Source organism: Papaver somniferum, chromosome 3 (assembly GCF_003573695.1).
Source record: "Papaver somniferum cultivar HN1 chromosome 3, ASM357369v1, whole genome shotgun sequence".
Lineage (NCBI taxonomy): Eukaryota > Viridiplantae > Streptophyta > Magnoliopsida > Ranunculales > Papaveraceae > Papaver > Papaver somniferum.
Genome location: NC_039360.1, coordinates 99606949 through 99624120, shown reverse-complemented (window position 1 = coordinate 99624120; position 17172 = coordinate 99606949). Strand labels below are relative to the sequence as shown.

The 17172-nt window shown below is 35.1% G+C and overlaps 1 protein-coding gene and 1 long non-coding RNA gene across 2 annotated transcripts; one reads left to right on the top strand and one right to left on the bottom strand.

Annotated features, from left to right (window-relative positions):
- Nucleotides 1-5926: 5926 nt before the first annotated feature.
- Nucleotides 5927-9788, bottom strand: LOC113356956 (bifunctional nuclease 2-like). Its single transcript, XM_026600191.1, has 9 exons — nucleotides 9089-9788; nucleotides 8628-8819; nucleotides 8340-8392; nucleotides 8205-8261; nucleotides 7511-7576; nucleotides 7352-7423; nucleotides 6834-6943; nucleotides 6417-6508; nucleotides 5927-6251 (listed from the first exon to the last, which is right to left on the bottom strand). Exons 1-9 carry the CDS (start codon nucleotides 9438-9440, stop codon nucleotides 6205-6207), a joined length of 1041 nt encoding a protein of 346 aa, XP_026455976.1. The 5' UTR covers nucleotides 9441-9788; the 3' UTR covers nucleotides 5927-6204.
- Nucleotides 9789-13937: 4149 nt separating this feature from the next.
- On the top strand, nucleotides 13938-16480 carry LOC113356955. The gene is made up of 3 exons (XR_003363323.1): nucleotides 13938-15393; nucleotides 15707-15777; nucleotides 15882-16480. It is a non-coding gene; the product is annotated as an uncharacterized LOC113356955 (long non-coding RNA).
- The last annotated feature ends 692 nt before the right edge of the window (nucleotides 16481-17172 follow it).

The following is a 17172-nucleotide window of genomic DNA, read 5'->3' as shown; positions in this document are numbered from 1 at the left end:
AAATGGGAGACACCTATAACATCTATACAAACATCTTTTCCATTGTCCCAGTGAGTTTTTTTGTTTCCATATTTTGTTATTTTTTTATTTTGCATAAGACAAGTTAAGTAGGTCTCCACTTTACATCAAGAAATTTTCAAGACAAGTCACATGAATTGAAAAGTCGTCCTTGTATAATATGATAACATTGTTCCCGAACTTCTCTCAGTGATTCAAATACAAGAGCACCTAACATACTAGCAAATTACTGCATAGATATTGTTAATATTAAAACGTTCATATTTTAAATTTGTACAAAAAATTATTGACATACCAGCTAATCCTTGATGTTAACCTCTCAAGTGATACAAATACACTAAATTATTGGTTGTTACAAATATATACATATCAATTAACTATAAATTGGCTCATAAGAAATATTGACTCACCAAGCCTTTCTGTTATGAAAATGAATATCCTCGCTACATTATTTCACCGGATAACTGAAACTGAAGTGGGGACAAGTGAACACATCATACCAAATGGAATCTCAATAGAAACAAAAACATTCAAGTAACAACAAACATGCCTTACAATTATATGTCATGTGCCTGGAGGGTGCCCATATTCTATTCCATGTTAGCGCGCAGTAGTTTATATTTGTTAGAAGTATTTAGGATATTAATGGATGTATTTATCAGTTGTATGTATGGTTTAGAACTTTAGATAGAACCACCTGGAGTGTTAGTAGTCGTTATATTATTAATAGAGGAAAACCTAACCTGATAAGATATATAATCAGTATGGGAACCCTTCTCATAATATTAATAAAAGAAATCATTCACGATTATGTTGTATTATTCATTAAACCAGATAGTCTTGATTCGTAGGATCAAGAGGTTTCTCTTAATTATCGATCCAATCTTGTCATTGTACACCTAAGTATACGACAATTGGCTTCAAAACAGTTTTGTTCCTTATTTTTCTATCCATGGTGGAGCTTGATGCTATAATGAAGAAGTATAACAAAATCAGGGATGATTTACATACTCTTTGATGGTTTTATGATACTCACAGGCGAGAAGATGACTCTCTAACTCGAGCCTATAAACTTCTATATATATTGAAGCTCATCATCATGGAAGGGAGACAATTGGAGTTAATCCTTGCAATTAGAGAATCCAAGGAGATTGATGAATAAATTATGATTGAATAAATAATAATCGATTTACTCTTAGAGTCAATTTTCGAGTCGGCTCTTGCTTTATTCAACTTAGCGGGAGTAACAGATTTCAGCCAAGATTCTGTAATTCCATCCGAAGCAACATAAGATGAATCTCTCGATTTCGAGTTTATTATTCCTTTTTTTTTATTCGATTAAGAAAATAATGATCTCAATTTACATAATACTATACCACTTATGTTAAGCAAAGCTAAATCCGAAACTACAAAAATAATTGATCTAGTCTCTTACCAAGGAACAATTACCCGAAGTAATTTCCTTTATTTCAATAAGTTAAACTCAGATAAAAAATAAAGCAATTACTAATAAGGATCCAAATATACTTATATTATTGCATCTATTTCAATAAGAAAAAACTAAAAACAAAAATAACTTATTTTTCTTATCAGGAAAGCGATTAACCAGAGTAATCGTTCCCTAACTTGGATAAGACAAATTAATATCAAAATCGGCCTGGTTATTTATCAAAAATAATTCTTCTATCAATTTCCACTACCCAAAAACATATATCATTAAGCGCAAGTTTAAAGTAGAACTCTCTCCATGCGTATGTTATTCCCTGCAGAACAAAAGAATAACACAAGAATAACTTTTTCCAGAGAAATGTTACATGATCTAAGCCATCACCTGCCACAAGAGATAGACTAAAACAAAAACTATTGTAATGACCCGTCCCTCCACCGATATTGTCCCCACTTAACCACCGCGGTTATCCGGCAGTATGGGGTTTTCAACGGGTATCACTGCGGTTATCCAGCAACAACTTCCCGGATGGTCACCCATCCCTGGATTGCTCCCGCCTGAGCACGCTTAACTGCAGAGTTTTCTGTCAACTCTGGAGCCAATTGTGCTGAAAACGCCTCGGTATAATGCAGACATTCCTTGCCTCTTGTGAGACCAGTATTAGGCATAACCTCTCAGCATACTCTCCCACTCGAGCACAAGTGAACCGTCCCTAGTTGTATCCCAACTAAAACTGATATTGTTCCCACTTACCCACTGTGGTTATCCCGTAGTGTGGGATTTTTTAACGACACTACTGCGGTCATCCATTAGCAGCTTCCAAAGAGGTCACCCATCTTGTGACTACTCCCGGCCGAGCATGCTTAACTGAGAAGTTTTTTCCCACAACTCAGTCAAGTGAACCCATCAGGCCTCGGTATTAGGAAAGGACAAACCATTACCTATATTCCATTCCATCGGCGAACCACTGCCGAAATCGGGGTATTACAATATCACCAACTTAAAATGGAGCCGTCCTCGGCTCCAGAATATATATACAAGCCCAGATCTCCGACGTTTCCTGACCCTCATGAGAAACATCTGGAACATCCCGGTCCAGCGTGCCTTCTCACCCTCGACAGATGACCCATCGTCGGCCCTCATACCGTTAAGTTGATTAGATTTAATTAGTTTTGGTAAAAAGATGTGGATGGATTGACACCTGACATGAATTAGTAGGTGTTAAGTTTTATGTAAGGTTGGCCTAGCAATCACCTACATGTGACTCTTAGAGAAATGAAAAGAAATCGGATATAAGAGAGTAACAAGAGAGTAATAGGCACATAATTAAAGTTATCATTGTAAATGGGCCTAACAATATTTATAAGGTTCGTTTTGTTAATTGGGCCCTGTATATAAGTGGGTCGTGTATACTTCTTATGTTGTTGACCAGGAGAACTTGTTTAGAATGATTTTTTAGGGACCATGGTTTTTTTGAGGGGACCATGGTTTTATTAGGCCACCTTCCCTATAGTGATAAGGGGTGTCCGAAAACGTTGAAATGACTAACCTACTTTTAACCTAATTTAATTTAAAACCAACCTAATAACCATCTATATATATATATAACCACCACCTCCTCCCACCACCACCGCCCACCACCGTCGATTACCACCACCACCGCCCACCACCGCCGATTACCACCACCACCACCTCCGATTATCACCACCACCAACTACCGATTACCACCACCACCTCCTCCCACCACCACCACCTATTTAAGAAATGTAACAACATCGATCCAATCACAATTAAGTTCTGTTACATGATAATTTTATCGAGTACAAAAGACGCCAGCCGCAGCCTGATTCTGCCATGGGACCACTCCGGAGGTATTTTCCAACAAACCCTTCACTTTAATTTGATTTTGATTGTTTCAATCGAATAGAAATCATCAAAATAGGGTTTTAGTTGGAGTTACAGAGCCATGTTCGGTTAGGCCGATTTTCCAAAAAACCCTAATTTACTAACCGAACTTCTTGAAAATGAAGAACACGAAGAACAGTTCGGTTCTATTGGATTTAAAACTAAGTCACCGAACTCTCTGTTCGGTTTTTTCGCAAAAAAATTTAAAACTACAAAGTAACGGAACTCCACCCTTAGAACCGAAAAAAACAAATCCAGTCTAATTGATCTGTGTTGTTGTGGCTACTATGTTGAGTTCCAAAATAACCGAACTTAGCCAATAGAGTTCGGTTTTTTCGCAAAAAATTTTAAAACTACAAAGTAACCGAACTTATCCAATAGACGCTGGAACTTCACATTTTTTTTGTTTGTTAAGTTCGGTAACTTCACAATTTTATCGCAGAAACCGAACTCAAAGTTCGGTTGGTTAGCTGTTAGGTTCAAGTTTGCGAAAGAACCGAACTTTGTAAACTTATATACTCTTATATTACATAAAGTTCGGTTAGATCAAAAGTGCATGCAGTTTGCGATCCAACCGAACATAACGTTGTAACTCCTAGAAATTCTATTATTAGAGAGTTCGGTAACCTGCGTGTTTGGAACAAGTAACCGAACTACACTTTCAGATGAGTTCGGTTACTTGTTCATCTCACGGGGCAACCGAACTACAGCTTCAGATGAGTTCGGTTACTTGTTCTTCATATAAAGTAACCGAACTGTTCAAAATCCAGTTCAAATCCAGATCATTTTGAAGATTAACAAATATTCTAGGAGAGGATGGAGATGAAGAATCAGATGCGTTTTCATCATTTGAATACTCAAACTTAGTGAATTGGAAAAAAATCTATTTTCCATGTTTTTCTCCTTCATCTTCTCTAACTCTACTCTCTCAATAATTCTACTCAACTAATAATAAACTCATCTTTTAATTTAATCTCACTAATTGTTTTTAACTAAATCATTCACTAATCATCACCCAAAATTAATCAGGAGGGTAATTTAGGTATTAATATAAATATCTAGATAAGAGGTGACCTAGATTTACTTCTAATGTCTTTACCCAAAATAAAACCATGGTCCCCCAAAAAACCATGGTCCCCAAAAAATCGTTCCTAATTTAGCACACTGGCCCAAATGAAGACTGGCAAAACATATTGTTTGCAACCTATTCTGAGGCATACTCTTTTTTTTTTGAGGCATACTCATCCATTATATTATCTAGGATGGGTTTATAAGGGGTGTCTAAAGGTAGTGTAATTACCTATATATCCCTAAATAATTTCAATTTGTCATAGTTCCCTTATCCTCAAAAACCTAAAAATAAAAATCAAAATAAACTTTAAACTTAAACATCTAGGACTTCAATTCAATAAAGAAATTAATCAAACAAAGGAAACACGAATCGAAGTGAGCGATGTTGGAATGCAAAATCCAAATCTCAATTGCTCTTAGATGTATTTTAGAATGTATGCGTAACAAACCCATCTTGTTTTTGATTGATTTTATTTTGTTTCATCGGTAGAATATGATTTCAAAGATGAAATTAGGGTTTTCAGAAGATCGGTTCGGCTGATCGTGCAGTATCAATTTTGAGCCGAACTTAGTGTATGATTTAGAGAAACACTATGTTCGGCTAATGCGACTTTACAATATTTTCAGCCGAACCTCAATTTTCCAGCCGAACCTCAATTTTCCAGCTGAACCTCAAGCCGAACCTAGTGGATGATTCAGTTTCTGAGTGAAGTTCGGCTGATAACTTTTGAGCCGACCGAACCTAGGTATAATTTCAAAAAAACAGAGGTTCAGCTCAAAAGTTATCAGCCAAACTGTTCATCTGGTCAGCAGATCTGGATTTTAAAAATTCAATTTTTTGGCAGATTCAACTTATAAAAGGAAATTAAACCTCGATAGAAGTTTACCTCTGATTTGAATCACACATTTTGGTCACTTCTAATCACTAAAATCTCAAAAGTCAAAACCCAAGCTTTTTTTCTTGACTTCTTCTTCTTCTTCCTCTCAAAAATCCCAACTCTCTCACATAAATTTGATTTTTCTACTAATTCACCATTAATAATTTAATGTTTAATCAATCCTTAAAATTCATAATTAATCAATTCTAATCATAATCATTTACACTAATTATATAAGGGTAATTATGCCATTATCAAAAATGGTGGATGAGGGGTGATGTTGTTTTTTATTTAGTGACCCTATTTTGGCATTATCTAGTATGCCTCAAAAAAATCTAGTATGCCTCCAAATAGGTTTCCATTGTTTTAGCAAAGTTACTAATAAAAAAGATGCTGAGCTTGAATGGGCCAGCATCAACCCAACCTTGGTTACCGAGTTACAAATCGATCATTGAATTGTGCAACAACTGAATTCCCAGAAATTGTGGATGAATGACTAACTCTATTTTCCAAAGCATAAACTACAAAATTCTTTGAAGTTAGACGGCAAGATCAGATATTCCAAACCAGATTTATAACAGAAAGGCAAACAGATGTTCATTTGAGGTAAGACGAATGATAAATATTTGATAATTTCATCAGAGCTGTGCCACATAACAAAATTCGGTCTTTATCACATAAGTTAATATGTACATGTGAGGTTGCAATATGTAAAAGTAGATTTGTTGATGACACTCTTATCACAAATTAGATAGCTGATTACATTAGTCTAGCCAGTACATATATGATTTTATATTTAATCTACACACCATCTTCCTTTTGCAGTTTTCTCTACCCCTAATACTTCAACTAAGGCAAGAGTGTGCACCTTCAATATAGCTTAATTCAAAGTCCAGATGAGCGGAGCTTTGTGAGCTTGAATTTCATTAGTGCTGCATAACCAGTAAACATTACATTTCAGTCTAAACATAGTTTTGAACAAGTTGGCATAAAGAAATAGGACGTCAAATGGAAAGGATCCGAAGAATAGGAAAAATATTACACTAATGAAACTTAAACAAAAGGAGTAAAAAAGATCGGATGTATAATATAAGTACCTGCGTCTTTATATCTTTCCTCCTTGACAGCTAAATTCATATTCTTAAGAAGATCAAGCTCCTCAGAGAGTAAATCTGGCCCTTCCGCGGCACTACATAAGATATAAAATACCAAACTTACTATAGACAAATGATAGAAGCAGTGCAAGACAATAAGGGATCCAACTTTCATGTTCCACTCCACTTTTTAGAAAGTGAATTATAAACATATGAGACAATAGGGTACATATACAAATGCCTAAAAGAAATGTAACTTGATAGCTTGATGCATAGAGGAGGGACCGAGAAATTACCACAGAGGCATGAAAGAAATAAGTCTAAATGAGGTAAAAACTAGAAAATAAACAATGTCCATGGTCACTCCATTTTAGGAGTCAGAACAGCTGTAAGAAGTTTGCATCAGGATACGATCAATACCTGTCCAAATATACGTCATAAGCTGTTTTCGAGTAACTTCGTCTCCTAGCACCATAAACAATTTTAGTAGCATCTGTCAAGACAATTTGCTTGTTTACGAAAATTGGAACCTGTGAGTAAATATGTCAGTAACTATCTCTAAGAAACCAAAATGCACAGAGCTCATACACCTACCTTCAAGAAACACAAATCCACAAAAATTTTATACAGTAATTGAGCAGGCATTAGGTGCATTTTGTCCACTGTTGATGAATGAATCTTAAACAGACATATGAGGGAATAAATAAGATACATCGTCCAGATAGACTGATTCCAACTATTTAGGCTAAAGTTTTTTTTAAAAACCTCAGCTATTGAAATTTACAAGTTCTGATACACTTCATCAATTCAATGCCTAAGACCAATCCTACAAATAATACATTGATTTCCGAAGTATCCATGTTATGCAAGTCTATTTGGCAAAGCTAAAATTTGTGATTGCAAGACCAAAAGAGATCTCTTAGTTTGAATTACATTACCTTGCATCTCTTTGCAACATTTATGGCATCTGATGGCCGTGCATCCACACTTAGAACAATTTTTTCCCCTGGCTGCAGATTATAGAACCCTTAATATGGTTATGAAAAGGGATTTGACTACTATTTCCTAAGAATACAGCGGGCTCTTCAGAGTCATACCTTTCTGAAAAATATTTTGGCATAGTACGTATTAACAACTCTCTCTGTAATCCGTACCATTAATATCTGAAAATTAAGAAAAATATAAGAAAGTATTGAACTAGTGGTGCAAAAGTTAACCTTTAAAGGAGTTGGATAACTACGTTTGAATACAAAAGTTCTAAGGACAAAAAAAAGAAGATAAAAACAACATTGTTGTATTGGGCCTCAAAAAGATTTGAGTACTATGTCAGCATTACTGCATGATTCCCTTGTCCTCCATTAACCGTATCAGAACAAAGTTAAGGTAGATTTCTGTGGCAAGTGTTTTTCTTGTCGCACAACTTCAATAAGATCCATAGATTGTCGCGGTAAAAGGTGAGATTGAATATTAACACAAAAAAGAAATTGTTCACACGACAACTTGCCATCAATTTTTTTACTCAGTGGGACTCTGGGGACCTTTTTCGTTTGTCGAGTACTTCTATGATACGTTGGGATATCCTATAGACACTATGTAATGTTTTGGGCCAAATGTTTCCGCAGGGGAAAAGTACAGTAGTAGCCATACACGGAATTCTCACTTAACTCCATAACCACTTCAGTGGGGTATACTACAATAGAACATTATCACTAATTTTAGCAGTACAAGCGCAGAACTATGATGAGAAAGACGAACCAGTTATGCCTACAGTTTGAGAAATTATCTCCTTACCTCGTATCCAAGTTTTAACCCAAGATTTTTAATCAACTGGAATTGGCTCGGAAGATCCTGCAAAATCCCAACATTTCGCATTAAGTTTGTTAGTAAAGAATAATCGGTGTAAGCTGAATGAAACTAAAAATTTACCGCATTCTCATCCTCTCTTGAGACATCTATAAGATTCTGAATTGCAGAATCCCCTGCACTAACAAGCAGATAAAGTTACATGTAAATAAGTTGTCCATTAATGAAAATTGGAACACAATCACTGCAAGGCAATTTGGGTTTTTGACTAAACAGGCAGGATGTGTGAAGTCAGTGAACCCACACTTCAAAATTAGGACAGGCATCGGCAAGTTTTGCACTGGCATAGAGTTTATAATGCTAAAAACAAATTATTATGTATGTGGTAAAGGTTCTAGTTATATGACATACCGACAGCAATCGGTAGTAACAAATCCCCATCGCAGGCAATCTTAAGAAAAACTGTAGGATTCTGAAAACGTCGAAGAAACCCATGTCCTATGGTAGTATTAGGTGTAAAGTACTGTGCTTGAGTTGAAAACGGAGATAACTTTGTCTCTTCTACAAACCCTTGTTTCCGTAATTGGTAGTGTCTGATAGTTTCTGCAATACCAAAATTGTTAACCCCCAGATTTATTTATCGTTTTTGAAGCAATGAACCCCAAATATTCATAAATATACAAATTTAATACCAAATATACAGCACTTAGTAACTATATCCCTAACTCTTAATAGTTAAAAACTTTCATGATTAATCCAATGCAAACACCCAATATCAAGAATTTACAAATAACACTCTAAAATTTAGAAACTAAGAGTAAAATTAGTTACATAAATTATGAAATTGTGATTAGAAATAAAGAAACAAGTACCTGAATATAAGAGAAACGCTTGAACATAATCATCATCATTACGTTCATCACCAAAACCTGATCTACGTCTAGAGTTATTACCAGAGGAAGAAGCTTTACAGGAAATTATAGTTTTCAATATACTACGATTACAATTAGATTTATTTCTTAGTCTATTTCTAGAAGAACAACAACCTAATTGAAGTGACAATGAAGAAGAAGACGATGATGAACAGCAACAACCACAAAAATTAATAGAAGAAGTAGACGAATTAAACACTAGTGAAGTACGATGACGATCTACATTTGATCTGTCTGTGACAATCCCAAAAATCGGAGGAATCTTACAAACTCTACAATCTAATCCAAACATTACAGAAAAATCAGAGAGAGTTTTAGGGAAAGATAAAGGGAGAAATTATATTAATCTTAAATGCAAGTAAGAGCGACGAAAAGAATAAATCAAATCAAATTGAAAACCAAGGGTGAAAACGATCCAATTGGATGTATGACTGCCTGCCTAATTTCTCAGGTTTTTGTAGAAAATTTTGTTTTGTTTATACGCAGCAGTGCGTGGATTTTATGTTTTGTTTGTTGTTATCCTAATTTTTGTTGACGCTGCCCATGTGTTTTATGCGTGTAGCCCATTAGCGGATACATGCTCTGACGTGGAAAGCACATGTAACCGATACTGGCAGAGGCCGGCCGATTAAACTAACTACCGTCTATGTAAAATAAAAACTAGCAGAGAATGGAAGATTAGAAGAAAATCACAATCCAGATTTATACTTCTTTTACATTGATAAACTGGTCGTTTTTTCTGTTATAGGTTCATTAATGCTGCCATGTTTGTCTAGGTTCACTGAACCTTGTAGTCCTGTAAGTGTTCGAGTGTAGTACTTTTACGAGTCCCTATCCTAGTTTCGGTTTAGGCATCCCATCCTTTCGAATCAACCTCTGTTAAACTTTCATGTTTTGTTCGACCAGAACAAAAAAAAAAGAGAAAATGGGCTATATAGCCAAAATTAGGTGTTTCCTGGGCCAAATAGACAGTTAGGATTCGATCTGGGTCAAATAGCCAATGGAGAGGAGTTTATGTTAATACCCTTTTGGAAGGGATATTTTCTTCTCGTCTTCTCCGTCTCCTCAAATATAAACCAGATCTAAAAAAAACCAAAAGAAAGCTCTCGTTTTCCATCACTTCTGCACCTCATCTTTCTTGTTTTCCATCATCTCCGTTACCAAACAAAACAAGTATCATCGTCTTCATCTTCTTTATACACCGTTTCATCGAAAATAAATCTGCGTTTGAATTTAAATATGATAAATTATATTACTCATGTCGATTGATTTAAAAGAAATAGGGTTTGCTACTGCGATTTGATGAATAATTGAAGTTGTGGAGAAGTAGGGTGTGATATTGATTATTGGAGAATAATGGTATTGGTGGTCGATGTTGTGGGTGTCGAATTTGGGATCTGACTTGAAGCTGTTGTCATGGATTGTGTTGATGGCAGTGCGGAGAAAAGAGTTCAAGTTTTCTGGTGGTATTTGGTTTGATTTAGTGGTGGTGTTATTCAGTTCTTGGCTGTAAGAATCAAAGAAGATGAATTTGAGATGGGATCGATGGATGAGTTTGTTTTAGAGAAGTGAAGAAATTGCAATCGATCGATGAAGATGAATAAGATGGTTCCATGTTGAATCTGGTGATGATAAATTTCGTTGATTCGTCTTTGACGAGGTAAGTGATTACAAGTTCTTCATTTATTCATTATGAATTGATAGTTTGTTTTGTCAATCTATGAGACTGTGCGAAAGATTAAGGCTAAATTAGAGGGTTTTTTGGATGTTTAGATTGATAACAAAACTGAATTTTTTGATGTAGATTCAGAGATATGCATGTATCTAGCTATTTTGCATAAACACTTTATGAAGTGATTTTGTTCTACATACAAGCTTCAAGTCAGAAATAATTGGATGCAAATGTTATCATTAATTTGAATTTGGTTGAAATGATTTTCATCCATGTCTAAATAAGTATGAAACTTGTATCATCTTGTTATAGACGAAACCGGTATCATCCTGTATTAAACCCAAAAACTATGAGATGAATGCATTATAGAATTTTTATTTTTCCTTATTGCTTAAACATGGATGAAACGGGTATCATCCTGTTTTGAATTTGATTGAATTGTTTTTCATCCATGTTTATGGTTTGGATTGAATTGCTTAAACTAGTTTGAGATTAATTGAATTAGGCTTGGATGAAACTGGTTTCATCCTGTTTTGGGTTGAGCTGAAGTTATTTTCATCTAAGTTTAAACAAGGATGAAACTAGTTTCTCTCATTGTAAACAAGGATGAAACTGGGTTTCATCCTTTACTAAATTGGGTTGAATTTGCTTCCACTCATTTTAAAATAGGATGAAATCAGTTTCATCTATAGGTAGGATGAATCTATGATTTTTGAATTAGGTATCACTAATTGTAAACAAGGATGAAACTGGGTTTCATCCTACACTAAATTGGGTTGAATTTGGTTTCACCCATTTTAAACTACCATGCAATTGGTTTTCATCCTATACTAAATTGGGTTGAATTTGGTTTCACCCATTTTAAACTAGGATGAAAACGGTTTCATCTTATACTAAACTGCTGAAGAAGTCAGATTTTATAACCGATATATTTCAATATGTACAACAAAGTTGATTCCTTGAATGAAAAAAACGTATCATCCAAATTATTTATATGCTTCTTTTTTTTAACTCTTGGTTGTAATCACAGGCATTAGCTGATCCATATTTTCATGGTTTGGCAAATGTGGACCGTGAACCATCAACGCAACCCATCTCAAAATTTGAGTTTGAGTTTGAAAGGACGAAATTTTCGAAGGAAGATGTACGAGAATTAATTTACCGAGAGGTATCTGAACAACTTGATCTCAATTATTTTACATCTTTCATTTAATAGATGCTTTGTAATATAACTATTTTCTTAAAATCAACAGATATTGGAGTATCATCCCCAAATACTTCAGGAATACCTGAATGGTGCAGATCAAACTAGCTTCCTGTACCCAAGGTACGCCACGTGATTAGATTCTCTGATCAACTTTGTTTATTATCCTTCTTTGTGAGACACCCTTTTTGAAGACGACTTTTGTTGTGCAATTATTTCTTAATTTGTCTATTAGTGAACATTAGTCGTGTCATGATTGTGATCATCCTGGTTCATATCACAGTTGCTGGAACAATTGTCGACATAATTAGATGTTCTAGCATGTTTCCTCGATATAACTTGAAGAAGCATGTTGATTTTCTTAATGCTCATTGTGGTTCTAGGTAAACCAGTTATAGTATAATTGCAGATAAACATGCTCATTCTATCGTTACATCTTTAGGTACCTATCACGAGGTTTTTGCATGTTCACCTGCAGTACATTGGAAATTTGATCTTTGTTGAAACACTATATTCTTACACTCCATAACCTATATTTGAGGTTTGCCAAACTAAGCAATTTCTGATCAGATCTATTAGTTTTGCTTCAGTTATTAAAACTATTAGTCGGTTTGTTATCAAATTTGATAATTTAGAATAAATATTTTACCTCAAGAGGAGTAGTTATCATAACTGACCATTTTCTCATTTTATGCCAACATAGTGGAGTTGATCGTTTCAAACGACAGTTTGCTCATATGGAGGAGCATTATGGTAAAAGCGGTGAGAGAAGCACTCCTCCACTTCAGAGACAACTTGCGTCTTTACCTAGGTAATTGTTTATAATGAACATGTGTTGATAGTTGACACAGTACATTACCTCTTCATTTTATTGAATGAAAAAGATCTACATCATCCTAAAGGGCTCCCTTGGGCATTTTCCATGGGCTGCTTTTTTGAAGGTTTAGTCAAGTTGTGGACCCTGTGACCTACAAATAACCCCATCAAACGATGGTTCATGGCAGTTAAAATGTGAAGCATAAGTATACTTTGATGGGGTGAAAGGTATTGGTTAATGGAGAATAATGGCAATTTAAATTTACTAAATTACTCTTAAATGGATAGGCTGCTCGATTGAAACCTGTGAGATCAATACCTTCAGCAGTTCTTAAAGGTGTTAAAGGCTTAGCCATTTTGACTGGAGTTGTTGATAGCACTTGGCCTGGCAGAGAAGGCAGTGAACTGCAGGTGGTCTTGTAACTGCTTACAGGGAAGATGGAAGGATTTTGCAGTTACAGTGGTTGAATGTTGTACAAGCTCTGTTTTACGTACTCTGTATTTTGTTGTACAAGCTCTGTTTTGCTCTGTTTTTTACTCTGTTTTAGTGCTCTCTTTTTTTTGCTCTGTTTGAGTACTCTGTTTTGCTTGCAATTAACTCGTAAAACAGAGCAAACTAATTCTGTTTTTTTTTGTTGTTGTTGTACTCTGTTTTTTATAGATTTCTTTGTTCTTTTCCATCCCAGTAAATATTTGTGGAAGATAGGGACATAATTGTCTCTTCAGGTTAATAAATAAAAGATATTCTGAGTCAAATATCCATTTTGGCTAAATGAATAGTATTTTTCTAATTTTTGGCTATATAAACAGTATCTAAACCTAAGAGTCTATTTCACCCATGAATTTTCTGTTTTGGTCTTTTTGACCAAATTTGTGAAAAAAACACAATCTAACTCCTTTAAAATCCTAACTCATTGGAGCCCCATGTTGAATGGTGAGCGTCACCGAGAGAATAGTGAGTTTTCGTGAGGACCACAATCGCTGAGAAAAGAGTTCTCACGTTAAATCTGGAGATGACACTTGGCGATACTCTATTGGTCAAGGGGTTATAACTTTGGAAAATCAGCTAAACCTAAACCCCATACAGCCGAAAATCCACAACCCTAACTTTCCATCTTCTCTTTCACTTTCTCCCTGTGTGAATCTCCTTTCATATTTTTAGTGTTTTTTTCCTGTGATTATTGATTGGATCCACAACAACTTCAAAGATTTTTTTCTTCGGTCAAGCTTCTTGTGATTAAGGCTCTTGATCTTTCCCATGCAAGTTACGAAATTCTCTTGAACTATTTCTGCATATTTTCTTCCCTCAAAAAGTTTAAGTTTTATTGATTTGTGATTAATTTTAGATCACGGGTTTTCTATAATCATCTGACAAGTTGTCAAGGATTAATCCTTTTATGTTTTGATATATATTAATTGGATTGAAATATATCTGGGATTGAAATATCTCCATTACCCTCTGCTGATAACCGATGGAGTACTAAAACCCTTTTTCCTCAGCCACCTTTTTTCTCCTCTTTATACTCGTTATCTCTGTCTCTTTTCTTCTTCCTTCATCTATTCTAATTGCTTTTTTGTTGGGTTTACGCAGGTGCAGTTTTGCCTAAAAAGCAAAACTAACTAAATACAATATTTTTATCATGATGTAAACTCTTCTTTTCTCCACTGCCGAGTCACCAACTCATCCCATCTCGCCTCAAGCAGTCAGCATATATACGTTTTGATTTTGTTTTGTTCTTCTCCTATGATAGTTGATTTATTTACAAAACTAATTTTTTTATTTTTATTTTTTTTTGTTGCAGAGATTAATGTGGATTCACTGTAAGAGAAATCCCATCGAGACCAAGCTAGAAATCCCAGCATACATATTATTTTCTTACCTAAATGGTGGAGAAGTTGCAACAAAGGGTTTGTTTGATTTTTCTTATTCTTAGATTCTTCGATTTGGAAAGATTGATTCAATGGGGTTTGTGTTGAGTTCTGAGATTATTCGATTTGGGGAAGATTGTATGTTGTTTGATTGCACAGATTTAAAGATCACTTAGATTAATCTTAGGGTTCTTCAATTTTTAGTGGCATGTTATTGATATTACAGAAAACCCCAAGGTTCTGTTAGGGTTTTCTTCTCATACACAATATTTGATATTTACCTCACCAGGTTTGTTTGTTTTGATTCTGATTGCATTGGTGCAGTTAGAAAAATGTCCAAGGTTTAAGATGTTTGCAGTGAAAGAAATTTAGAAGTTAGATTAGTATAAATGCACACTTTCTTCTAAAATTGATTATATGTAGGCATAATCTTATTCAATATGCGTGGAGATTGTTTTAAATCCTTGCATAGACATTTGGTATCAAAGATCATGTTCGCCATGGTGTCAAAGAATCTGTTGCAGTCTATAGGGTTGTTGGGATCATGTGAGGATGGTTACAGGAGGCAGCATAACCACTGCAAAGCCAATTGCAACAGAATGTGGATTTTGACAGAAATTACTCTCTGTTGGCCATCCAATATTTGGGGATAATAGTTTGAAAAGAGTGATTCTAAAAATTCAGGTATTACTCTTTAGCTGCTCTTGATTTGGATTGTACTATATGGACTTACCCTTTCATTTTACTTTGCAGTTACGATTTTTCCTTCTCTTGATAAACAACAAATCCTAACAATTGTTAGTAAACACTAATTCTGTTATACATTCATCTATTTCCTTTCTTGCTATATTTTATAGGGATTTCAATTCTTAGTAGAGTGCCTATAACATATTTTCAATGTTTTATAATCTGAATCTCTATGTTGAATCCAAAATCAAATTCTGTTTTGATTTCATTCTAAATTACTTTTTGTTGTATGATCATTCTGATTTTGTAGGTGATGATACATGTATCTGCAGCAATGGAGAAGCCTACAATTTTGTATGATTGATGTATTAGTTATCCGCGGTAAGTGATTCTACTTACTGATTATTCAAGTAAATTATTTGCAACAACATCCATTTCTTCATCACTCACTCTAAATAAAAACCAATAAAATCTAAATCTCTAAGTGACGGGACGAAGCAAAGGCGAAGCCGCGCGACACCAAATCAAAAATCCTAAGCGACGGGGCGAGGCGTAGCCGAGCCACACCAAATCAAAAAGGCATCCCGGTGGGGCGAAGCCATGCAACACCAAATCAAAAATGCATCGGGACGGGGCGAGGCGAAGCCGAGCCACACATATTAAAAAATGTACCGCGACGGGGCAGGGGAAGCCCCACGAAACCTAATAAAAAATGCACGACGGGGCAAGGGGAAGCCATATCATACAAAATCAAAAATATGGTTAAAAAAAAGATGCATGTAACTTTTTGACTTTAGGAAATAATTTCAATCGCATGATGGTGAATGGTGAATGATGTGCATAAAGGTTTAAGAAATAAAAAAGTCGGCTAATCAATTTTAGGATGATTGGGCTGTAGTTAGTTAGGTTGCCCTTATTAAATTGATGCATCGGTAGATGTCGATACTTTTGACAAAGCAAATTTATACGAAATTTTCACATCCAGGGGTTAGTGATTTTGAGAAATGAACTACTACGAAATGAAGTTTTAGTTCTTAGTCAACCCTAATAAGATGATTCACTACCAAGTTCCTTCTGATTTCAATGTGTAGGAACGAATGGCGGCAGCTATTACTGGCATGTGAGTGATATTCATATGTTCTTCATACATCGGGACGAGGCGAAATCGAGGCACACCAAATCAAATCGGGACGGGGCGAGGTGAGGCGAAGCCGAAGCCGAAGCTGAGCTTTACTAAATCAAAAATATGGTGAAAAGAAAAAGATGCTCGGGCGTAGCACGGACACAAAATCTAGTGTTATGTATTGTCCCACTCCCATCAAATGGAATCGACTAGTTGATTCCATTTTCTCAATTTGCGGGAGAAAAATATTACGCATTGTCTTCCAGATAATCCACAAAGTAGGTTTCACGATTAAACACCCAGACGGATGCCAGAAGTATTTTAAAAGAATCCTATTATTGGGGCTTAAAAGGGATGGGACTTTAGGGATTTAAATTACTAAGTGGAACCCAAATTTTATAGGGAGATCATACTTAAGTAAAAGTTCAAAAATACCCTCAGTCATTTTAGCTTATTACCCTTATGCCCTTCCATTAACTGATTAATCTAATAAAAAAATTGAAAAATCATTAAATAAGAAAAAACTGAAAATTATTAAAAGAAAAAGAAAACTGTTCCTCCCTCCACTCACTCTCTTCTTTCTTTTTCTTGTTCGTTTTCTTTTTTTTTTTCTTCTTCTTCTTCCATTCCAAAAAAAAAATCTTCGTCGATTA